Below are 18,443 nucleotides of genomic sequence, written 5' to 3' on the forward strand. Positions count from 1 at the left end.
TCGCCATGCTGCCCTCACTGGCTGCAAGCCCTGCGGGGCCTGGCTGGTTTGGCTCAGTGGATAGAGCATTGGCCTTCAGACTGAAGGGTCCCAGGTTCGATTCTGGTCAAGAATTGATCCTCTGCCCTGATCAGGTGCGTTCAGGAGGCAACCATGGCTGTGTCTCTCCCCCTCCCTTCCACTCTCTCTAAAAAAAATCAATGGAAAGGGTATCCTCAGGTGAGGATTCGCAACAAAAACCACAACAGGGGAGGGAGGGGGAGGCGGGCAGTCTGTGTGCTCGAAGCCGCCAAGGCCATCTTGGACTCCGGCAGCCTAGCGGCTCCGGGCCTCTGCGGAGGTTTCAGGCCCAGCAGCGGCTGATGGACCCCCCTCCCCACCTCCCCGTGTCCACCCTTCCTTGGGTGTAAAACTCGAACCAGTATCATGGTGGCAAGTGCTGGCTCCCGCCCTTCCCTGCCCGAGCAGTGTGTGTGTGTGTGTGTGTGTGTGTGGTGTCCCCCCCCCCTGCGCCCCCCCCCCCCCCCCCGCCCGTTTTCCCATCTGCAAAGTGAGCATTTGAGCTCCCGGACCAGGTCACTGGCTCTGCCTGGGGGGTGAGGATGGGAAATTCTCAGCAGAGCCCTGCAGTGTTGGCAGCTTTTCTGCAGATTGGGGTGCCCTGGAGCCACCACCGGTCCAGCCTCTGCTCAGGCGGAGGCCAAGCTGGAGGGACAGGGGGGCAAGACCCCCTCAGGGGATGGCAGCGAGGCACCGACCGAGGGGGCCCGCCTGTGACCGTGCTGGAAGGGAGTCAGAAACAGACCCAGGGGGCCCGCCTGTGACCGTGCTGGAAGGGAGTCAGAAACAGACCGAGGTGCCGTGACGGAAGACTGCGCCCTGAGGAACATCCGCTCGCCCCCATGCTTGTTATTTTTATCTCCCCGCAGCCTCCCCACCGGGACTCCCTGCAGCACAGAACGGCTACAATGAAAGCTGTGTGCTCGCTGGGGGACACAGGCAAGCGGAAGCGGGGACACGGTGTCCCAGGCGAGGGTGGTGGCCCCAGGAAGGGAGAGGGACTCAGCGGGTCCCCGCCTGTGCCTGCTCCACCAGGGCAGCCAGAGCCCAGCAGCCAGAAACCCGCAGCCAGAGCCAGGCGGTTCAGGGTCCGCCAGCTTCACCGGGGGCAGGACACTGGCCCAGGACTCAGAGATGGGGGGCGGACCAAGCCACAGCCGGCCCTCTGCAGGGTTCCGGAGCCCAAGAGGAGACCTGATTCAGCAAGAGACCAGGTGACCGCCAGGCGTGCCCAGGCTCCCTCACCACCGTGGGAGAGAGGACTGATAGAGGCGACAGTTCCCAGTGGGAGGGAGGCAGTTTATTGTTGACACTCAGAGCGGGGCGGCCAGGGGGCTCCATCTGCATCTCCTCCCTGCGTTTGGCTGAGTCAGCACTTCTCTTCCCAAACCCCCAGGCTGTGTAAGGCAGACAAGGTCCTCCCCCCCCTCCCCAGGGGCTCAGGCAGGTGGTGGGCTTGGGGTCAAGTTCAAGTATTCAGTTCTCCCTCCCAGACTACACTGGCCGGCCACAGGAGCGGATCCAGCCTCGGGGCTTCTCAGAAACCTCAAGGTGAGCTCCGGCCCCTTCCCTGACCATCACAAACCACAGTCCTCAGCCCTACAGCCGCGAGGAGGCCTCTGACCCCGGGTATGGAGTGACGGGCAGGCAGCCTCACAGGCAGTGCCGCCTCAGGCGAGTGGCGAGGGGAAGGGAGCGGACTGAGGACCTCGGAGGCAGGTGGGCGGGACCTGGTGGGTAACGTCAGACAGCTCAGCTGCGTCCTCACCCACATCCCGGGCCCTATCCCTGAGAGTCCGCCGGCCGAGGCTGTGCAGGTGGGGCGGGGGAGTTCAGTCGGTCCTTGTCCCCCAACCCCGGCCAGCCCTGCTGGGGACAGGGTGCTTTGGAAGGGCCAGGACTGGGCTCCAGGCCAGCTCTTGAGCTCTGACCTTCCAGAACAGCTGAACTGGGACATAGGAGAGGCCTGCTAACCCCGTCCCAGGTCCTGGCTGTGGCAGTGGTGGGGAGGAGGGTGGGGGTGTCCTAAGGGCATTATAAAAAGCTAAAACTATTCAAAACTTCTTGGGGAAAAGCTTCTTGCTTCCCCAAGTTATAAACCTCCCCAAAGCCCGGCAGAGAGTTGAGAGTGGGGGTCCATTAGCACCATGCAATGTTGGGGTGCCCCTGCAGCCTGACCGACCCCGGCCAGGGGCCCTTCAAAGCTGGGGTGCCACTTCTAAAGCTTCTGTACCCGTGACGGGGACCCCTGCCGGGCACGGGGGAGGGAAGAAGGCTTGGCCGAAGTCCAGGCGGGGTTTCAGCTGGGACCCCAAAGGACCCTCCCGGGTCATGACTGGAAGAATCTTCGTACCACAAACTGGCCAAACAGAACCACGGCCAGAACTATCAGCACGTTCCGGATGGGGCCGTTGCCCAGGTCCAGGGCTGCCACCTGCCAGGAGACGGGGTGAGGGAGAGTGGTCAGAGGGGCTGGCAGGGGGTGGTCAGAGGGGCTGGCAGGGGTGGTCAGAGGGGCTGGCTGTGGGTACAGGCACCAGGGACGGGGGGGGGGGGGTGTCGGGGGCAGCCCAGCAGCTCAGGAGGCTGCCAGCGCTGGGCACTCACCCAGCCGCCCCGCTGCGCGATCCAGCGGGCGATGCAGTGGTGCAGGATGAAGTCGGCCACGAAGCGGGTCACCTGGCCCAGGAAGCCGGTCAGGCCTCGCTGGTAGACGTGGAGGGCCAGGCGGTAGCCGAAGCCCAGGAGAGCCACCACCCGGCCCCAGTTGATGCCACTCTCAAACAGGCTGCGGGCAGAGCACGGGCTGTCAGTGGGAGTCCAGGGGGCTGCTCCCCACCGCCGCGCCCCCCTCCCAGCGGGAAAGCAACACGGCTTAGCGGTGAGTCAGGTGGCAGAGGTGCCCGCCTGGCTGCTGTTCGGGGGGAGCCTGCGTCTCTGAAAGGAGAGAGCTCAGAGGGCACAGGACGGGCCGCCCCGCCACGACGCAGGGGCACAGGGCAGAGCAGTGGAGAGGCAGCAGGGACATTACCTGTGGGCACTGCTGCTGGCCTGGCAGCGAGGGGCAGCAGAGAGAAAAGGACAGAAGAGGAGGTTAGGGCACATCCTGGAATCGCACGGAGGGGCTGGCCTCTGAGGGCCTGGGCGGGCTCCAGCTGAGCACAACCCCGGACCCGAAGCCTACTGCTACCCCTGCTCTCACCCAGCTCCACGCCTGCCGTGGTAACAGGATAACCCCTGTGCGTGCGCCCCGTCCTGAGCGCCCGCTCCATCTTCCGGGCGAGGAGACAGAGCGAGGCAGGTCACAAAGACAGCAAGTGGCAAAGCGGAGCCGTGACCGGCATTCGGTCTCTAACCACCGCACCGGCTGCCTGTCCGGGGACCTGGCAGCAGGGGCAGCTGACCGTCTTTGGTGTGAGGAGTGGCTCTGAATGAGGACAGCGCTGCCTCCCGGGGCGGGGCGGGCGGCTCTGGGGACCTGCCCACCCGGCCCTCCGCAGGCCTGATCCGGACGGCTGAGCGCTCACACCGGAGACCAGCACGCAGAGGCCGGGGCCGAACGTGAGCCAACAGCGGGCGTGGGGCGCACACGCCTCCTGAGGCTGACGGAGAAGTGTCCCTCCGGGGCGGGCGCGGGGTGCCGGCAGGGGCCGGCGGCCTACCTGGAGGCGATCTTGGTGAAGTACTGGTAGGCGTTCTCCGGGGTCGGCTGCAGGTGCTGCAGCATGGTGTGGAACTCGGAGTCGTAGCGCTGGTTGATGTCGTCCCCGATGATGGCGAGCTGCCGACCCACCTGCCCCAAGGTGCTGGGGGAGCGTGGAGAGGGGGGGGAGAAGGGGGCAGGGGCAGCTGTCAGGGCCGGGCCCAGGCACCTGGCTGGCCTTCTGCCCTGGTGGCCCTGGCCTGCGCACCCTCCCCGGAGGTCCCCAGTGTTCTCAGATACGAGGGCTGGGCTGGGCCCAGGGACAAGGTGCCCTGGGGGGATGGGGGATGGGGGAGCCCAAGATGAATAAGGAGCCAGAGAGAAAGGAGGGCAAGAGGCCCCCCCAGGGCCCCCTGCTCCCAGGCCCTCCACGGTGACCCATGTGAGCATCTGTCTGCCCCCCTGAGGCGTGCCCGCGGGGCGCTGCGCACCTGTCGGGCTCCGGGGACAAGGTGACCATCTCTGGGTCAGCGGGGGCCGCCGCCTCAGCTTCCTGCTCCTGCTGGTGGCGGTAAAAAACGTAGCTGCGGAAAACCTCCTCCGCGTCCCGGGCCACCTGCTCCTCTGGGGACCAAAGCCGGAGTCAGGCGGGGAGCCACGCTGGCGCCAGCTCTGGGGAGGGTGCTCTCACTGCTGCCCCCCCCCCCGCGGCAGGCTGCCCCGTGCTGGCTCCCTGGGGCCGGTCTCCCGCACTTTCCACCTAGTCCCGCGTGCAGGCGGCTGAGGCCGAGGCCGGGAGGCAGTCACCGCACGAGTCCCACAGCCAGAGCGGGGCCAGGACGACCAGGGCGTCTGGGCCCCGAGTTTAGTGTGACCAGGGCCCAGCCCTGACGGCTTAGGGGTCGTGGGGCCATAGGTCACGTGGGGGCATAGGGGCAGACCTGGGGCTGAACCCGAAGTCCAGGGAACAGCCCGCGAGAGCGAGAGGGCCGCAGGCTTCCCGGTCCCACCGAAGAGGGAAGGGCAGAGTCTTACTTCCTCTAAAGGTAGGACCGGATCAATCATTTCCCCGTGAGATAAGCCTCTACTTCCTCATTTCTCTCCCCGGGACAGGCAGCCACGCCCACTCTTCCCTCTTCTCGCCCATCCCGCCCTGGCACTGGGATGGCGCCCTCCCGCCCAGCGCAGGGCTTCCCGGGATCTCTGCCCAGCAGCCACCTGCCGTGGGTGGAGATCATTCTCCCGCGTCCGAGGCGAGTTCACCGAGGCAGAGCGCCTGCCGGGGCCCTCCGGGTCCGGTCCACGCCCGCCCTCCGTCCTCACGGCCGCCCTCGCGGTACGGGGTGGGCGAGGGGCAGAAGACTTACCCGAAGCGGCGGCCTCTTCAGAGCCCTGCGTGGGCGGGCCCGGTCCTTGCCCAGAGGCCATGTTTCAGGCGGCGGGGGAGAGCAGTGTTAGCCTGTGGGATGGTGAGAAAGAGCAAAGGTGGGGACAGGCAGGGGCCACAGACCAGAGGTTTCCACAGCCACACGGGGGTCACGTGGCCCCGTCTCCCCGAAGGACACCCAGTCCGAGCTCCAGCCCCTTGCATTTCACTGGCAACTCTTCAGGGAAGCCCAGACAAAGCAAAGCAGCCAAGACCCGTGCAGGGACCTGCACCTCGGCGTCCGGGCCCCCTGAGGGTGGCCGCCGAGGGCCCCCGTGCTTCCCAAGTGAATTTCAGCTCAGGCACAGGGTCGCAGGGTCACTCAGGCTGGCCACCTTCCAGCCGAGGACCTCGAAGGCCCCTCGCCCTTGGCTGGTCAGAGCACACCCGTTTCCCAGCTCAGGCCTGTGAGCGCGATGGCGTGCTCTGCCAGCTGTGCGCTCCCTCCGGTGCCGACACCGAACGGCACTCATCCAGGCTCCTCACACCCGGGTCTCAGGCGGCCGGTGAGGCGCGCGGAGGCGAGGGCCCGGGCCACAGAGGCTGTGACTGGATCTCCACAAGCCCGTGCATTCAGCTCTTTTAAGATTTAGTTTCCAGTTGTGGTCTCAGAGGGTGTTCCTCCCGGGCATCTTTCTGTTAGGCCTGGCCGTGTCCTCCACTCCTGCCTTGCAGCCAGGCCTCCAGCACAGCCCCGCCTGCCTTCCGCGGGCGCCCCCTCACCCACACTGCTCTCCTGCCCAGCCGGGTTCTCTCTGCCAGCAGCATGGCCCGATCGGCTACGAGCCCTCGACAGAGGGATTAGTTCCGGGACATGAGCCGTTTCACTTTCAATTTGGACCCCTCCGTTTCCCCGCACACCCAAGCATTTCCCCGAACCCCCACACCCTCCCTCCATCCCCGGGGAGGGAAGGCCCCACCCTGGGCCAGGCCTGGGCTGTTTTTTAGGGCTCTCTGGCTCGCCCTTCTTTCTCAGGGTGGGCGGGGGAGAGGGCAGGCCCTCCCTCCTCCATCCCCAGGTGCCCCTCAAAATAGGCCTTTGCCTAGCACCCCCACTTCCAGCTCCTCCTGGAAGATGCCCTTCCTCTCCCCTGGTCCCCCAAACCCGGCCCCCCAGGACAGCAAGGCCAGAGGATGCTGCCTGCACCTGCAGCTCCCGCTCCCTCCTCTCCCCCTCCCCACTGGGAGCTCCCTGCTGGAGCCTCGGCACAGCCCCAGGACCAGAGGCCTCTGCCCGCCAGGGCCTGCCCCTGCCCGCCAAGAGGCATGACTTCCTGGTGAGGCGAGTCCCCTGCACCCCATCTACCGGTTTGCGGGCCCAGGCTGTTCCCCAGGGGAAAGGCCCAGCGGGGCTGCAGACCTCCTGGGCAGCAGGAAGCCCTGAAAGAAAGAAAGAAAGAGTTCTCCCCCAGTTTGACCTTGGCTCTGACCTCCATTCCGGCCTCCCAGACTGCTAAAAGGCTCGGTCCCTCGCACCCGGCTCTCAGGCACCAGGGCCAGGGCAGAGGGGCGGCAGAGGCAGCCCGGCGGGATCCGGCCCCCGCGGGGGTGTGGAGGCTGCCCGGGCAAAGCCTGCCTCCCAGCCCTCCCAGCGCTCTCCCTGCCCCACCCTGAGCCAGGGGCTGCCACGACCCACCCATCGGAGAGGTGGGCCGGTCCCTGCCAGCTTACCTGCCCAGACCCCGGCCTAGGCCGGGGGACCTCCGTGGGGCCGAGGCTGGGGGGCCCGAGGGGCTGCTCCAGGGTCAGCTGCCCAGGCCGGGCGTCCTGGAGCGGCTGTCAGCGAGTTCCCGGTGTGCGATGCAGCCTCTGCGGGTCCCAGGGCGACCCAGAGGCGAAGGGAGCGTGGAGGAGCCGGCAGCTCCGGCCCCGGCAGCTCCCTCTAGAGGAAGTGGCTCTGCAGCCGCCGGATGCGGATGTACAGCCTCCCGGCCCGGGCGTCCGTCTGAGCTCGCCCCTCATCCCGCAGCCCCCGCCCAGCGAGTGGCTCCTCCTCCCGCCGCTCTTCCCACCCCGTCCTCGATCTTTCCTCCCTCCCCTCGGTCAATGCCAGTGGGAAACCAGGATGGTGATGTTTCTCCTGCAGGCGGGCGAGTGAATCTTCTCACTGGATCTTCCACTGCACCCACTGCACGGAGGAGCCAACTGAGGCCCAGCGGGGGAAGGAGCTCCCTGGACGGCACCCAGCTGGGTTTATAATCCAGTCCGGAGGGGCCCTGGGAAATAACAGCCTAAACTGGGGCTCAGGCACCTCTGTGGTCTCTGGAACCACAGCGAGGGCCTTCGCTTCCGCCCGGTCAACTGGGCACCGCGGTGCTGAGCCGCTTCAAGTTTGGGGGATTGTAGAGACGTGACGTGAGGGATCCGTGCTCCGAGGAGTTTGGGGGCAGCTTCCAAAGCAGCACGACGCCTTACAGGACGTCATGCCGGGAGCAGGGGAGCGAGAGTTTACTGATGAATTTGAAAAGAAAAACCCCGATATTTACTAGTGGAACCGCTAATCTTGCTGAAAACAAGAGGGGAAAGTTGTAGCATAAGGGAAACGGGGACTCGATCTTGGCGGACTACAGTTTCGTCCCTAAGATACTCAGCTCAAATATTTTGAAAAACAGTTTGAACTGTCAGAGCAGACAAAAGTACCAAAGTTTCTTCACTGTTGAAACTCACATGCTGAATTTTTTAAAAATATACTTTTATTTGTTTCAGAGAGGAAGGGAGAGAGAAATAGAAACGTCAATGATGAGAGAGAATCATTAATGGGCTGCCTCCTGCACCCCCCTTACTGGGGATCGAGCTCACAACCGGGGCATGTGCCCTTGACCGGAATCCAACGCAGGGCCCTTCAATCCGCAGGCCAACCACTACCCACTGAGCCACACCAGCTCGGGCTGGCTTTTTGCACGGAATAAGGCGAGCTGGGGGTGTGGGTGGAGCAGCGCAGCCGTTTGATAGCACTGGGCAGCGGCAGCCGCTGGCATGGTCTCCGTAGGACCTGGTGCTGCTCGCTGACACTGAACTCCTGGGGAGTTTAGAAGTGAGTTCCTGGTGAGAATTAATGATGGAGACTGATGGACCTTGGCGTGGAGTGAAAGAACACATGCTGGTTCAAAATACATAACAACGTCATTCCCACCTGGCCCTGCATGGCTCAGTGGTTGAGTGTTGACCTATGAACCAGGAGGTCAGGGTTCAGTTCCGGTTCATGGCACATGCCCCATTGCAGGCTCCATCTCCAGTGGGGGGCATGCAGGAGGCAGCCGATCAATGATTCTCTCTCATCGTTAATGTTCCTATCTCTCCCTTTCATTCCTCTCTAAAACCAATAAAAATATATTAAAAACAAAACAAACAAAAAACCCCATCATTTCCTACCAGGAAATGGGAATCCGGGCACTGTTTGAGGGACAGAAATGAGCCCTGCCGGCGAATCCTAATACTGGAGGGTCCCTGGAATTGGCAGTTCCCTATAGAGCAGTGGTCGGCAAACCGCGGCTCAAGAGCCACATGAGGCTCTTTGGCCCCTTGAATGTGGCTCTTCCACAAAATTCCACGGACGGGCCGAAACTAGTTTGGCTCAGTGGATAGAGCGTTGGCCTGTGGACTGAAAGGTCCCGGGTTTGATTCTGGTCAAGGGCATGTACCTTGTTTGCAGGCACATCCCCAGTGGGGGGCTTGCAGGAGGCGGCTGGTCAATGTTTTTCTCTCATTGACGTTTCTAGCTTTCTATCCCTCTCCCTTCTTCTCTGTAAAAAAATATTAATTATATATATAAGGCCTGGGCAAGTCTATTTTGAAGAAGTGGCGTTAGAAGAAGTTTAAGTTTAAAAATGTGGCTCTCAAAAGAAATTTTAATCGTTATACTGTTGATGTATGGCTCTGTTGGCTAATAAGTTTGCCGACTGAAGGATTTTTCTGACATATAATCGGTATGTATTTTCCATCATGTATATAACATTTCATGGTAAAACTTAATGAAAGTTTCAATAAAGAAATTCTCTAGGGGAAAAACAAAACAAAACAAAACAAAACAAAGGAGCTCTGTGCACCCAGCTGGACGCCAGTGCACTGGGCGCCTGGAGGGGGAGGGGAGAGCCCTCTGGCCACAGCCAGGGAAGGACCAGCCAGGTGCAGAGGGTGTGCGGAGTCCTCTAGACCCCGTGCCCCCTCACAGGGCCCGGGCTCCCCAAGCCTCCTCTGCCCCCTCCCCACCCACATGCTTCCTCACCAGCCGCCCGCAGGCTGGCTCCCCATGCCCCCTCCCTGCCTCAGCAACCCCCTGCCCTCTCTGTCCCCAGCCAATCCCCCCACGTCCCCCATCACTCCCCACTCCCGCCTGCCTGCCCTTGGCCTTCTGGAACTCCTGGAAGTTTCCAGCGGGAGCTTTTAATTTGAAAGCTCCTCCAGTTCTTAAGCAGTTGGTCCTGGGGGGCTGCTACGGCCCCTCCCTCCGAGTCAGGGTCCCTCTCAGGATGGAGAGCCCAGCTCCAACCCCGCGGTCTCCAAATGGGGACCGCTCCTCCGTGCTCCGCTTCTTCCGCAGCCTGGTGAGGAGCAGGGGCAGCCCCAAGAGCTCCCACAGGCCCCTGCTGGGCCATCGGGAGTGCCCCTCGCAAGAGCCGCGCGCTGGGTCCTTGACGCCCGCCCAGGGGTGAGTGGGGAGGAAGGCGCCCAGGCGCCCCCAGGGCACCGCGCCCCCTCTGTGCCCTCCCACAGCGTGATCCCTCGGGGCTGGGGGCACGGGGCCCAGACTACCCCTCCATGAAGGACTTGAGCGTCATGGCCCCGGGGTTAGAGGTACAGTGGGTGCTGCCCAGAGGAAGCCCGGAGTCCCTGTCTGAGAAGGCGCAGAGGGGAGAGGAGGAGGAGGAGGAGGCAGCAGGGGCCCCAGACAGTGAGGGGCTGGGCTGTGGGCGTGGGAAGGGGCCTGGGCAGAGGTATTGGGACAAGGCCTGGATGGATGCTGGGGTGCTGCCCGGACTGGGAGTCTTTGGAGGGTGGAGCACTGGACAGGGACCTGGGTAGGCAGGATGGACAACATCAGGGTGGAGGCACCGGGAGAGGGGTGTGTTGGGGGTGTGGAAGGAAGCAGGGATGAGGGTCCTCCCACAAGTGAGAGCTGGGGAGGGGCTCCAAGGAAAAAGGAGTCCTGCTGGGCCAGAAAGCGCCTTCGGGGGGGCGGGGGGGGGGCATCGGTGCACTGTTCCCACTCCACCTGCCCGCCCTCTCCTCCTGGTCCCCGCCCCCACCCCGCCTCCAGGATGAAGCCCCAGGGGCCAGCCGGAGCTGGGAGCAGGCGGGTGAGGGGCTGAGCAGGGCCTGTAGGAGAGCCTTGGCGGATGTGGGGATATCCGGGGCCTTTAGTCTCTGGGCCCCGCCTGCCACCCTCCCCTGACTCCGCTTTAGGATCAGCGTCCAAACCCTGGAGGTGGAGCAGAGGGCCACGGGGCCACTGGAGGTCAGCCCGGAGGCCCCAGCCGTGGAGGAGCAGTGTCTGCTGGATGGTGAGTGTGGCCGCAGGCGTGGGGCGGGGCCAGGCGTGGGGCGGGGTCAGAAACAGCCCTCTTTTTGAGGACTCTGCAGGGCTGGGCCAGGAAGGACAGCCTAGGGGATGGCTGGAGGCAGGCTGTCTGGGGTCCCAGGGGCAGTGCGATGGCAGCAAATTGCTCAGCCTTTCTGTGTCTCCGTTTCCCCATCTAAAAATGAGAGTGCATAGTTCCTACCTCAGAGGGTAGTTGCGAGAACTAAATGAAATGTCCTTTGTAAAGTGCCCAGAGCTGTGCCTGGCGCACAGCAGGTGTTTGCTGAGAAAAACCAGGCGGCCTCGCCCAGCTCAGCCTCCAGCTGCCCCTGCCCCCGGGCCCACCCTGCTGCTGGGCCCACCCCGGTGCCCGCTGACGGTCGCCTGCCCTTCACAGGAGAACTCAGGCTGGCTTCTCTGAACATGGGGGCGACTCCCTGGAACCACATCCTCGCCTTGTACAAGCAGTTTCAGAAGCTGGCCATGGCCAAGGTGTGTGGGGCCCGGCTGGCGAGCGCGGGGGAGGCCTGGCGGGGTGGGGCCCTGCCCGGTGGGTGGGTGGGGCCCAGGATGTGAGCTCGGCGAGTGGGAGCAGCCCCCTCTTCACCCGGGAGCGGTGCGGCGGCTTCTGTTTTGGGTGGAGGGGGCGCTGCAGGCTGGGCTCACTGCTCAGGGCCCTGGCACACCCTCAGCTGCCTGCCGAGGAGGAAGGTGAGGAAGAGGAAATGGAGGAAGAGCTCTGTGTCCCAGTCACCCTCCAGCCGCCACTGCATAAGAGGTTGAGGCCAGTAGATACAGTGGGTAAGTGGGGTGCCCCCATGCCCCCCCCCCCCCCCCCCCCCCCGCAACACGCCCCAGGCGGCCCCGTTTCCTATGGGCTCAAGGGTGCGATGCCAGTTCGTACCACCAGGTGGCACCATAGGACATAAGATGACCCCCTGGGCAGTTGGCCAGAGAGAGGCTGGGCGGGAGGCCTCCCCTCTAGGCAGGGTCCTCCTCCTGGAGGTGAGGGTTGTGGCCGGGGCTGCCGCTGCACCAGCCTCCCCGCCCAGATTTCTCTCAGCTGCCCCTCCAGCTCTGTGACAGCGCCCCAGAGGCTCTCCCTGAGGGCAGATGAGAGAGTGAGGGCAGCATAGGAAGCCATTATGTTAACCTTCACATAATCATTCCTATGGGCCATCTCCTCCTCTGAGCGCCTTTCACACAGTAATGAGCTGGATTCTGAGGTGGGTCTATCCTCGCCCCTTCACAGTGGAGAAGCTAGGCACAACGGTTCAGTGACTCTCCGAGAGCACAGAGCTAGGAAGTGGCAGGGCCAGGACTCGAACCCCCCAGGGAGTTCGGATGGCTCAGACCCAGGGCTGGAGGGGAGTAGACGTCTGTCCTCGCACGGCTCCCAGGAGCTGAGGAGGCACCCAGGCTGCCGGGGGAGCCCGGGGAGCGTTTCCTGGGGACCCGGCGTCCGTCTGGGGAGCCGGTGTCTGGGGAGCGGGTGCGGAGAGCCCTGTGGCTGGGCGGCCGGCGGGATGGGAGCCTCCAGCAGCGTGCTCAGGCCTGCTTCCGCCGGCCGGCCACCTCTCTGGCTCTCAGGTTTCGTGGAGTCAGAGTTAAAGAAGTTTCTGGCAGCACAGCAGGAGTCCCGCCGCCGGAGGATGGGCAGCCAGGCGTCTCTGGTCCCGCCAGAGTTCACCCTGGAGGGCATTGTGGGTGACCAGGTATGCCACCCACCCAGCCGAGGACACTGGCAAAGGCGGGGCTGGAGGCCTCCATGGCCCCGCCGGCCCCGGCTCCAGCCCGCCCCCACTGCCTGGTAGGGAAGCCATGATTTCCTCTTGGTGGTATTTCTGAGAGTCCAACCCTGACCCCTGCACACACACTCTTCCCCGTCAGTCTCTGTCTCTCATTTCACCCAGATCCAAATGGCCACTCTTTTTATTATTATACTAGAGGCCCAGTGCACAAAATTCATGTGCAGGGGGCAAGGGGGGTGGCCCTCAGCCCAGTCTGCACCCTCTCCAATCTGGGACCCCTCAAGAGATGTCCAACTGCCCATTTAGACCTGATCCCATCAGACTGCTGGCTCCCAACTGCTCGCCTGCCTGCCTGCCTGATTGTCTCTAACCGCTTCTGCCTGCCAGTCATATCACCCCCTATCCACTTCCCTGCCAGCCTGCTCAATGCCAAACTGCTCCCCTCCTGGCCCCATTGCCCCTAACTGCTCTCCCCTGCAGGCCTAGTTTCCCCCAACTGCCCCCCTCTGCTAGCCATCTTGTGGTGGCCATCTTGTGTCCACATGGGGGCAGCCATCTTTGACCACATGGGGGCAGCCATCTTGTGTATTGGAGTGATGGTCAATTTGCATACTACTCCACACCCTCGCGGCAGAGGCTGCAGGGCGGGTGTGGAGCCCCCTGGTGTGTCCAGCAGAGGAGAGGACGGGAGGGCCGCTGGGCGCTGCACTCCGCCAGTTGGAGGGAGAAAGGTCCCTCCGTCTTGTGGGAGGAAGTAGCCAGGCGGGTGGGCGGGGTCAGCTGGGCCGGGGAGGCTCTGGGAAAGGTGGCCTCGGCAGGTGGGAGGCTCTGGGGTGCAGAGCCAGAGGGGAGCCCCGACGCTGAGCCCCTCCTCCCCGCTCTGCCCCCAGTGCCTGCTCCTCGAGGAGATGCATGACCTGGGGGACTGGCCTCCGCTCGAGTGAGCGGGGCTGGGCGTCTGCCCCCCCGGCCGGCGGCTCGGGAGCAGCCCTCTCCGTGGGAACATCCGGAGTGCGGGCCCGGGGCGGATAAATTGTCCCCCCACCGGCCGGGGCTGCGAGGTCCGAATAAAGCCCAGTGTGACTCCGGCCTCCTGGTTGTCTGTGGACCCTGCGGCTCATCGGCACCGGAGCAGCTCAGCTGGCGGAGGGGGTGGGGGGCCAGGGGGATTGGGGAGCGGAGGGGGCTCAGTCTAGCCCCGTCTGTGCCTGCCGTGCCCTGGGCTCCGGGGCAGGTGCAGCGGGTGTCGGCGGGAGGACAGGAGGTCTGTGCACCTGGCAGGGTGGGAAGGACCCTGGCCAGGCCTGCACGTCCCTGACTTCCCTCCGCCCCGTTCCCAGCGGCTGGTGGCCTCGCAGGGAGGATCCGGGAATTCTCCGGCAGGAAGTTCCTGCCCAGCCCGCACAGGGACAAAGCCAGGAAAGCAGCCCTGGGCCACGGGGCCTGCTGGGGGCTGGGCTGGGCAGGTGAAGGGTCCCTGGGTCCACGCAGAGGCCCTCCCGCTGCCCTGGGTGCAGCCCCCGCCAGGCTCAGCGCCCCTCGGGGTCCTGGGCCAGGAGCTCCAGCCGTCCAGGAGGCCAGCCCCCGCCGCCCCCAGCAGCGACGGGGCGGGAGTGGGAGGCTCACTTCACACAGGATCAGTTTGGACACCAGGAGGTGCTGTTGTCTTCCCTTCCGTGGTCCAAGGCTCTGAGGCGAGAGAGAGAGAGAGAGAGAGAGAGAGAGAGAGAGAGAGAGAGAGAGAGAGAGAGAGAGAGAACTCACGTTGCCCCAGCTCTTCTCATGGCGGTCTGGCCTGCTCCATGGACACCCCCACCCCAGCCCACCCCATGGCTGCCTGACCCTACTGCACAGCTGAAGTTCAATAGCAGAACACGGCGGCCTCTCTCAATCACGTGGCTGATAACAGTGCTAGTTGGGAGGGTGGCATGTGGGTGGGGTGGTGCAGGGGGACTGCAGTGATTGGCCTGTCCCTGCCCAGCCCAGCCAGTGAGGGGAGTCCCCCCTCGGACCCCATGGGGCTGGGGCTTTCTCCCGGGCTTCCTGGCCAGGCCCCACATGCCTGGCTCAGCCGTGGGGCTGGGGGCTGGGGGCTGGGGGCTGGGGCTGGGGCTGGGGCTGGGGGCTGGGGCTGGGGGCTGGGGGCTGGGGCTGGGGCTGGGGGCCGGGCGTCTGGGCTGCCCCCTTTGTCGGCGGGAAGCAGCCTGAGGCCTGAGACTCACCTGTGCTCTAGTGCTCCCCCAGAGCCCTGGCTGTGGGGAAGGCGGTTGGGCCTAGACCGCTGCTCTCCCTGCAGGGACCCCAGAGGACACCGCTCCCTCCCCTTCCTGACCGGCCCCACCTGGGGCAGCTGTGCACGGGTGGGGGGGGGGGGGGCCTGGGGCCCAGAGCACAGCAGCCGGAGCTTCGGCCCCTTCCCGGTGGCCCTGGGCAGGGCCCGCCTGGGCTCCTGGGCTCCCGGGCACCACGTGGTGAGGGCGGGCCAGGCCCTCGGCTCAGGCTGAGGAGGTGGGGGCAGGGCTCCCGGCTCACAGAGCGGGACTCTGCTCCTTCCTGTCCACTGAAGGCCATGCCACCTCTGCACTCACCCCACCCGCTTCCCACGACCGCAGGGAGGAGGGTGGGGTGGAGGGGCAGCATGGGGGCGGCTGCCGAGGCAGGAGCAGGAAGCTGGCACGGCAGGGCCTGGCCGGCTCTCGGGGGCCTGGGCCTGGCTCTGGGTGGGTGGCCAGGGCGGTGGGGACAGGGCCCGGCGGCCAAGCGCACAGGCTGGGCTCAGCTCACACACGGAGAGGCCCTGCTTGTCCGAAAGGCTTCGAGGGACCCGCAGGCGCATCTGAGGGTCAGACTGGGCACTGGACGGCATTTGCAGTTGCTGTCCAGTGCCAGGTGGGCGCTGCCCTGCTCAGGGTGAGAGGGCTCTGAGACCCGGGAGGGTGCCTCTTTCTAACTGGCCCAAAGGGGGGGGGGGCACCAGCTGTACTATCTCCAGGTGAGAAGTGAGACGGGAGCAGACAGGCAGAGGGGGCAGGGCTGGCTGCAGGGGGCCCACCCTCTGAATCTCATTCCTACGCCGTGAAATGGGGGGATCCGGCTTCGGTGGCTGCAGGAGGTGCAGTGTGGCCTGGAACAGCATTTAGTAAGCATCTGCTACCCACTCCTGTCCCAGGCGCTGAGGAACAGAGATGTGCACCCAGCTAAAGAGCCTTCACCTTTCTGAGCGTTCATCATTCCCGGGGGTAATAATAGGCGTAAGCGGTCAGGGAGGGGCAGTGTGATGGGAGATGAGGTGGGCACCGGGGCTGTCAGACAGCGATGGGTGTGCACGCAGAGGCGCCAGGGCAGGCGGACCAGGGGCAGGGCAGCCTGACAGCGGGAGCTCGGCCTGGGCCAACGCCCTGCGGGGGAGCACCTGGGGGCTGGGGACCAGGCAAGAGCACCTGGGGGCTGGGGACCAGGCGGGAGCACCTGGGGGCTGGGGACCAGGCGGGAGCACCTGGGGGCTGGGAGGGAGTGGGCGGGAGGCCGGGAAGGAGGGAAAATGGGGTACTGGGCTGAGCTGACGTTTTATCAGTGACAAGTGACGAGACGTGGTTTACCTTCTGAAAGTCCCCCTGGGCCCAGGCCCACAGCTCAGCTGGTTAGAGTGTTGCCCTGATGGGTTGTGGGTTCCATCCCATCAGGCACATGCAGGCAGCAACCAGTGCATCATCAATAAGTGGAACAACGATGCCGAAACCAGTTTGGCTCAATGGATAGAGCTTCGGCTTAGGGACTGAAAGGTCCCAGGTTCGATTCCGGTCAAGGGCATGTACCTTGGTTGTGGGCACATCCCCAGTAGTGGGTGTGCAAGAGGCAGCTAATCGATGACACTCTCCATCGATGTTTCTAGCTCTCTATCTCTCTCCCTTTCTCTCTGTACAAAATCAATAAAAAAATTAAAAAAAAAAATAAGTGGAACAACGAACGGATGCCCCCCCCCCTCTCAAAAAAAATAGAATAAATAAATAAATTTTAAAAACTCTTTCCCTGCCCTGGCTGGTTTGGCTCAGTGGATAGAACGTTGTCCTGTGGACTGAAGGGTCCCGGGTTCGGTTCCAGTCAAGGGCATCTGCCTGGGTTGCAGGTTCAATCCCTGATAGGGGGGCATGCAGGAGGCAACTGATCAATGATTCTCATGATTGATATTTCTCTCTCTCTGTTTCTCCCTCTCTGGAATAAATACAAACATTAAAAAACAAACAAACAAACTCTCCCCTGAGTGGAGAAGAGGTTTCGGGGGAGGAGTGGGGATGGGTGAGGGGGCGGGGGGGGGGGTGGAGCAGGGAGGCCCCTGGGGAGGCTGGGGCTGCGGGGGAGGAGGGAGGCACCACTGTCTCCAGCACTAGGAGCACCTCTGCACCTTGTGCAGTGGAATACCCGCCCTGCCCAGAGGCTGGAGAGGAAGAGGGTGACCTTGGGGTGTGGGGCCCCAGAAGGTCCCATTGAAGGCAAGTGGGCAGCTGATTATGCATGTGTGGGCAACTTCAGCATGTGTGTGTGTGTGTGTGTGAGGGGGGACTTTGGCGTGGTGTGTGTGTGTGTGTGTGTGTGAGGGGGGACTTTGGCGCGTGTGTGTGTGTGTGTGTGTGTGTGGAGGGGGGACTTTGGCGTGTGTGTGTGTGTGTGTGTGTGTGTGTGGAGGGGGGAGTTTGGCGTGTGTGTGTGTGTGTGTGGAGGGGGGACTTTGGCCTGCGTGTGTGTGTGTGTGTGTGTGTGTATGGAGGGGGGACTTTGGCGTTTGTGCGTGTGTGTGTGGAGGGGGACTTTGGCGTTTGTGCGTGTGTGTGTGGAGGGGGGACTTTGGCGTGTGTGTATGTGTGTGTGTGTGTGTGTGTGTGGAGGGGGGGGAGTTTGGCGTGTGTGTGTGTGTGTGTGTGTGTGGAGGGGGGGGAGTTTGGCGTGTGTGTGTGTGCGTGTGTGTGTGGAGGGGGGGGAGTTTGGCGTGTGTGTGTGTGCGTGTGTGTGTGTGTGTGGAGGGGGGAGTTTGGCGTGTGTGTGTGCGTGTGTGTGTGTGTGTGTGTGTGTAGAGGGGGGGAGTTTGGCGTGTGTGTGTGTGTGTGTGTGTGTGTAGGGGGGGGAGTTTGGCGTGTGTGTGTGTGTGTGTGCGTGTGTGTGTGGAGGGGGGGGAGTTTGGCGTGTGTGTGTGCGTGTGTGTGTGTGTGTGTGTGTGTAGAGGGGGGGAGTTTGGCGTGTGTGTGTGTGTGTGTGTGTGTGTGTGGAGGGGGGGGAGTTTGGCGTGTGTGTGTGTGTGTGTGTGTGTGTGTAGGGGGGGGAGTTTGGCGTGTGTGTGTGTGTGTGTGTGTGTGTGTAGAGGGGGGGAGTTTGGCGTGTGTGTGTGTGTGTGTGTGGAGGGGGGACTTTGGCGTGTGTGCGTGTGTGTGTGTGTGCGTGTGTGTGTGTAGGGGGGGGAGTTTGGCGTGTGTGTGTGTGTGTGTGTGTGTGTGTAGGGGGGGAGTTTGGCGTGTGTGTGTGTGTGTGTGTGTGTGTGTGGAGGGGGGACTTTGGCGTGTGTGTGTGTGTGTGTGTGTGTGTGGAGGGGGGACTTTGGCGTGTGTGTGTGTGTGTGTGGAGGGGGGGGAGTTTGGCGTGTGTGTGTGTGTGTGTGTGTGTGTGTAGGGGGGGACTTTGGCGTGTGTGTGTGTGTGTGTGTGTGTGTGTAGGGGGGGACTTTGGCGTGTGTGTGTGTGTGTGTGTGTGTGTGGAGGGGGGACTTTGGCGTGTGTGTGTGTGTGTGTGTGTGTGTGGAGGGGGGACTTTGGCGTGTGTGTGTGTGTGTGTGGAGGGGGGGGGAGTTTGGCGTGTGTGTGTGTGTGTGTGTGTGTGTGTAGGGGGGGGACTTTGGCGTGTGTGTGTGTGTGTGTGTGTGTGTGTAGAGGGGGGGAGTTTGGCGTGTGTGTGTGTGTGTGTGTGTGTGTGTAGAGGGGGGGAGTTTGGCGTGTGTGTGTGTGTGTGTGCGTGTGTGTGTGTGTGTGTGTGTGTAGAGGGGGGGAGTTTGGCGTGTGT

General features: G+C 63.6%; 2 protein-coding genes across 2 annotated transcripts; one reads left to right on the forward strand and one right to left on the reverse strand.

Annotated features, from left to right (window-relative positions):
* Positions 1-1,198: 1,198 nt before the first annotated feature.
* Positions 1,199-7,090, reverse strand: BAK1 (BCL2 antagonist/killer 1). The gene is made up of 6 exons (XM_084891275.1): positions 6,801-7,090; positions 5,071-5,162; positions 4,195-4,327; positions 3,723-3,866; positions 2,668-2,848; positions 1,199-2,494 (listed from the first exon to the last, which is right to left on the reverse strand). Exons 2-6 carry the CDS (start codon positions 5,129-5,131, stop codon positions 2,390-2,392), a joined length of 624 nt encoding a protein of 207 aa, XP_084747401.1. The 5' UTR covers positions 5,132-5,162; positions 6,801-7,090; the 3' UTR covers positions 1,199-2,389.
* A 2,508-nt stretch (positions 7,091-9,598) lies between these two features.
* On the forward strand, positions 9,599-13,380 carry LOC311625719 (gametogenetin-binding protein 1-like; the record flags this gene model as incomplete). The annotated part of the gene is made up of 7 exons (XM_084890233.1): positions 9,599-9,673; positions 9,843-10,063; positions 10,533-10,630; positions 11,045-11,139; positions 11,340-11,448; positions 12,238-12,362; positions 13,289-13,380. 7 exons carry the CDS (start codon positions 9,599-9,601, stop codon positions 13,340-13,342), a joined length of 777 nt encoding a protein of 258 aa, XP_084746359.1. The 3' UTR covers positions 13,343-13,380.
* Between the last annotated feature and the right edge of the window lie 5,063 nt (positions 13,381-18,443).

Source organism: Pipistrellus hanaki, assembly GCF_964339955.1.
Source record: "Pipistrellus hanaki genome assembly, chromosome: 7".
Lineage (NCBI taxonomy): Eukaryota > Metazoa > Chordata > Mammalia > Chiroptera > Vespertilionidae > Pipistrellus > Pipistrellus hanaki.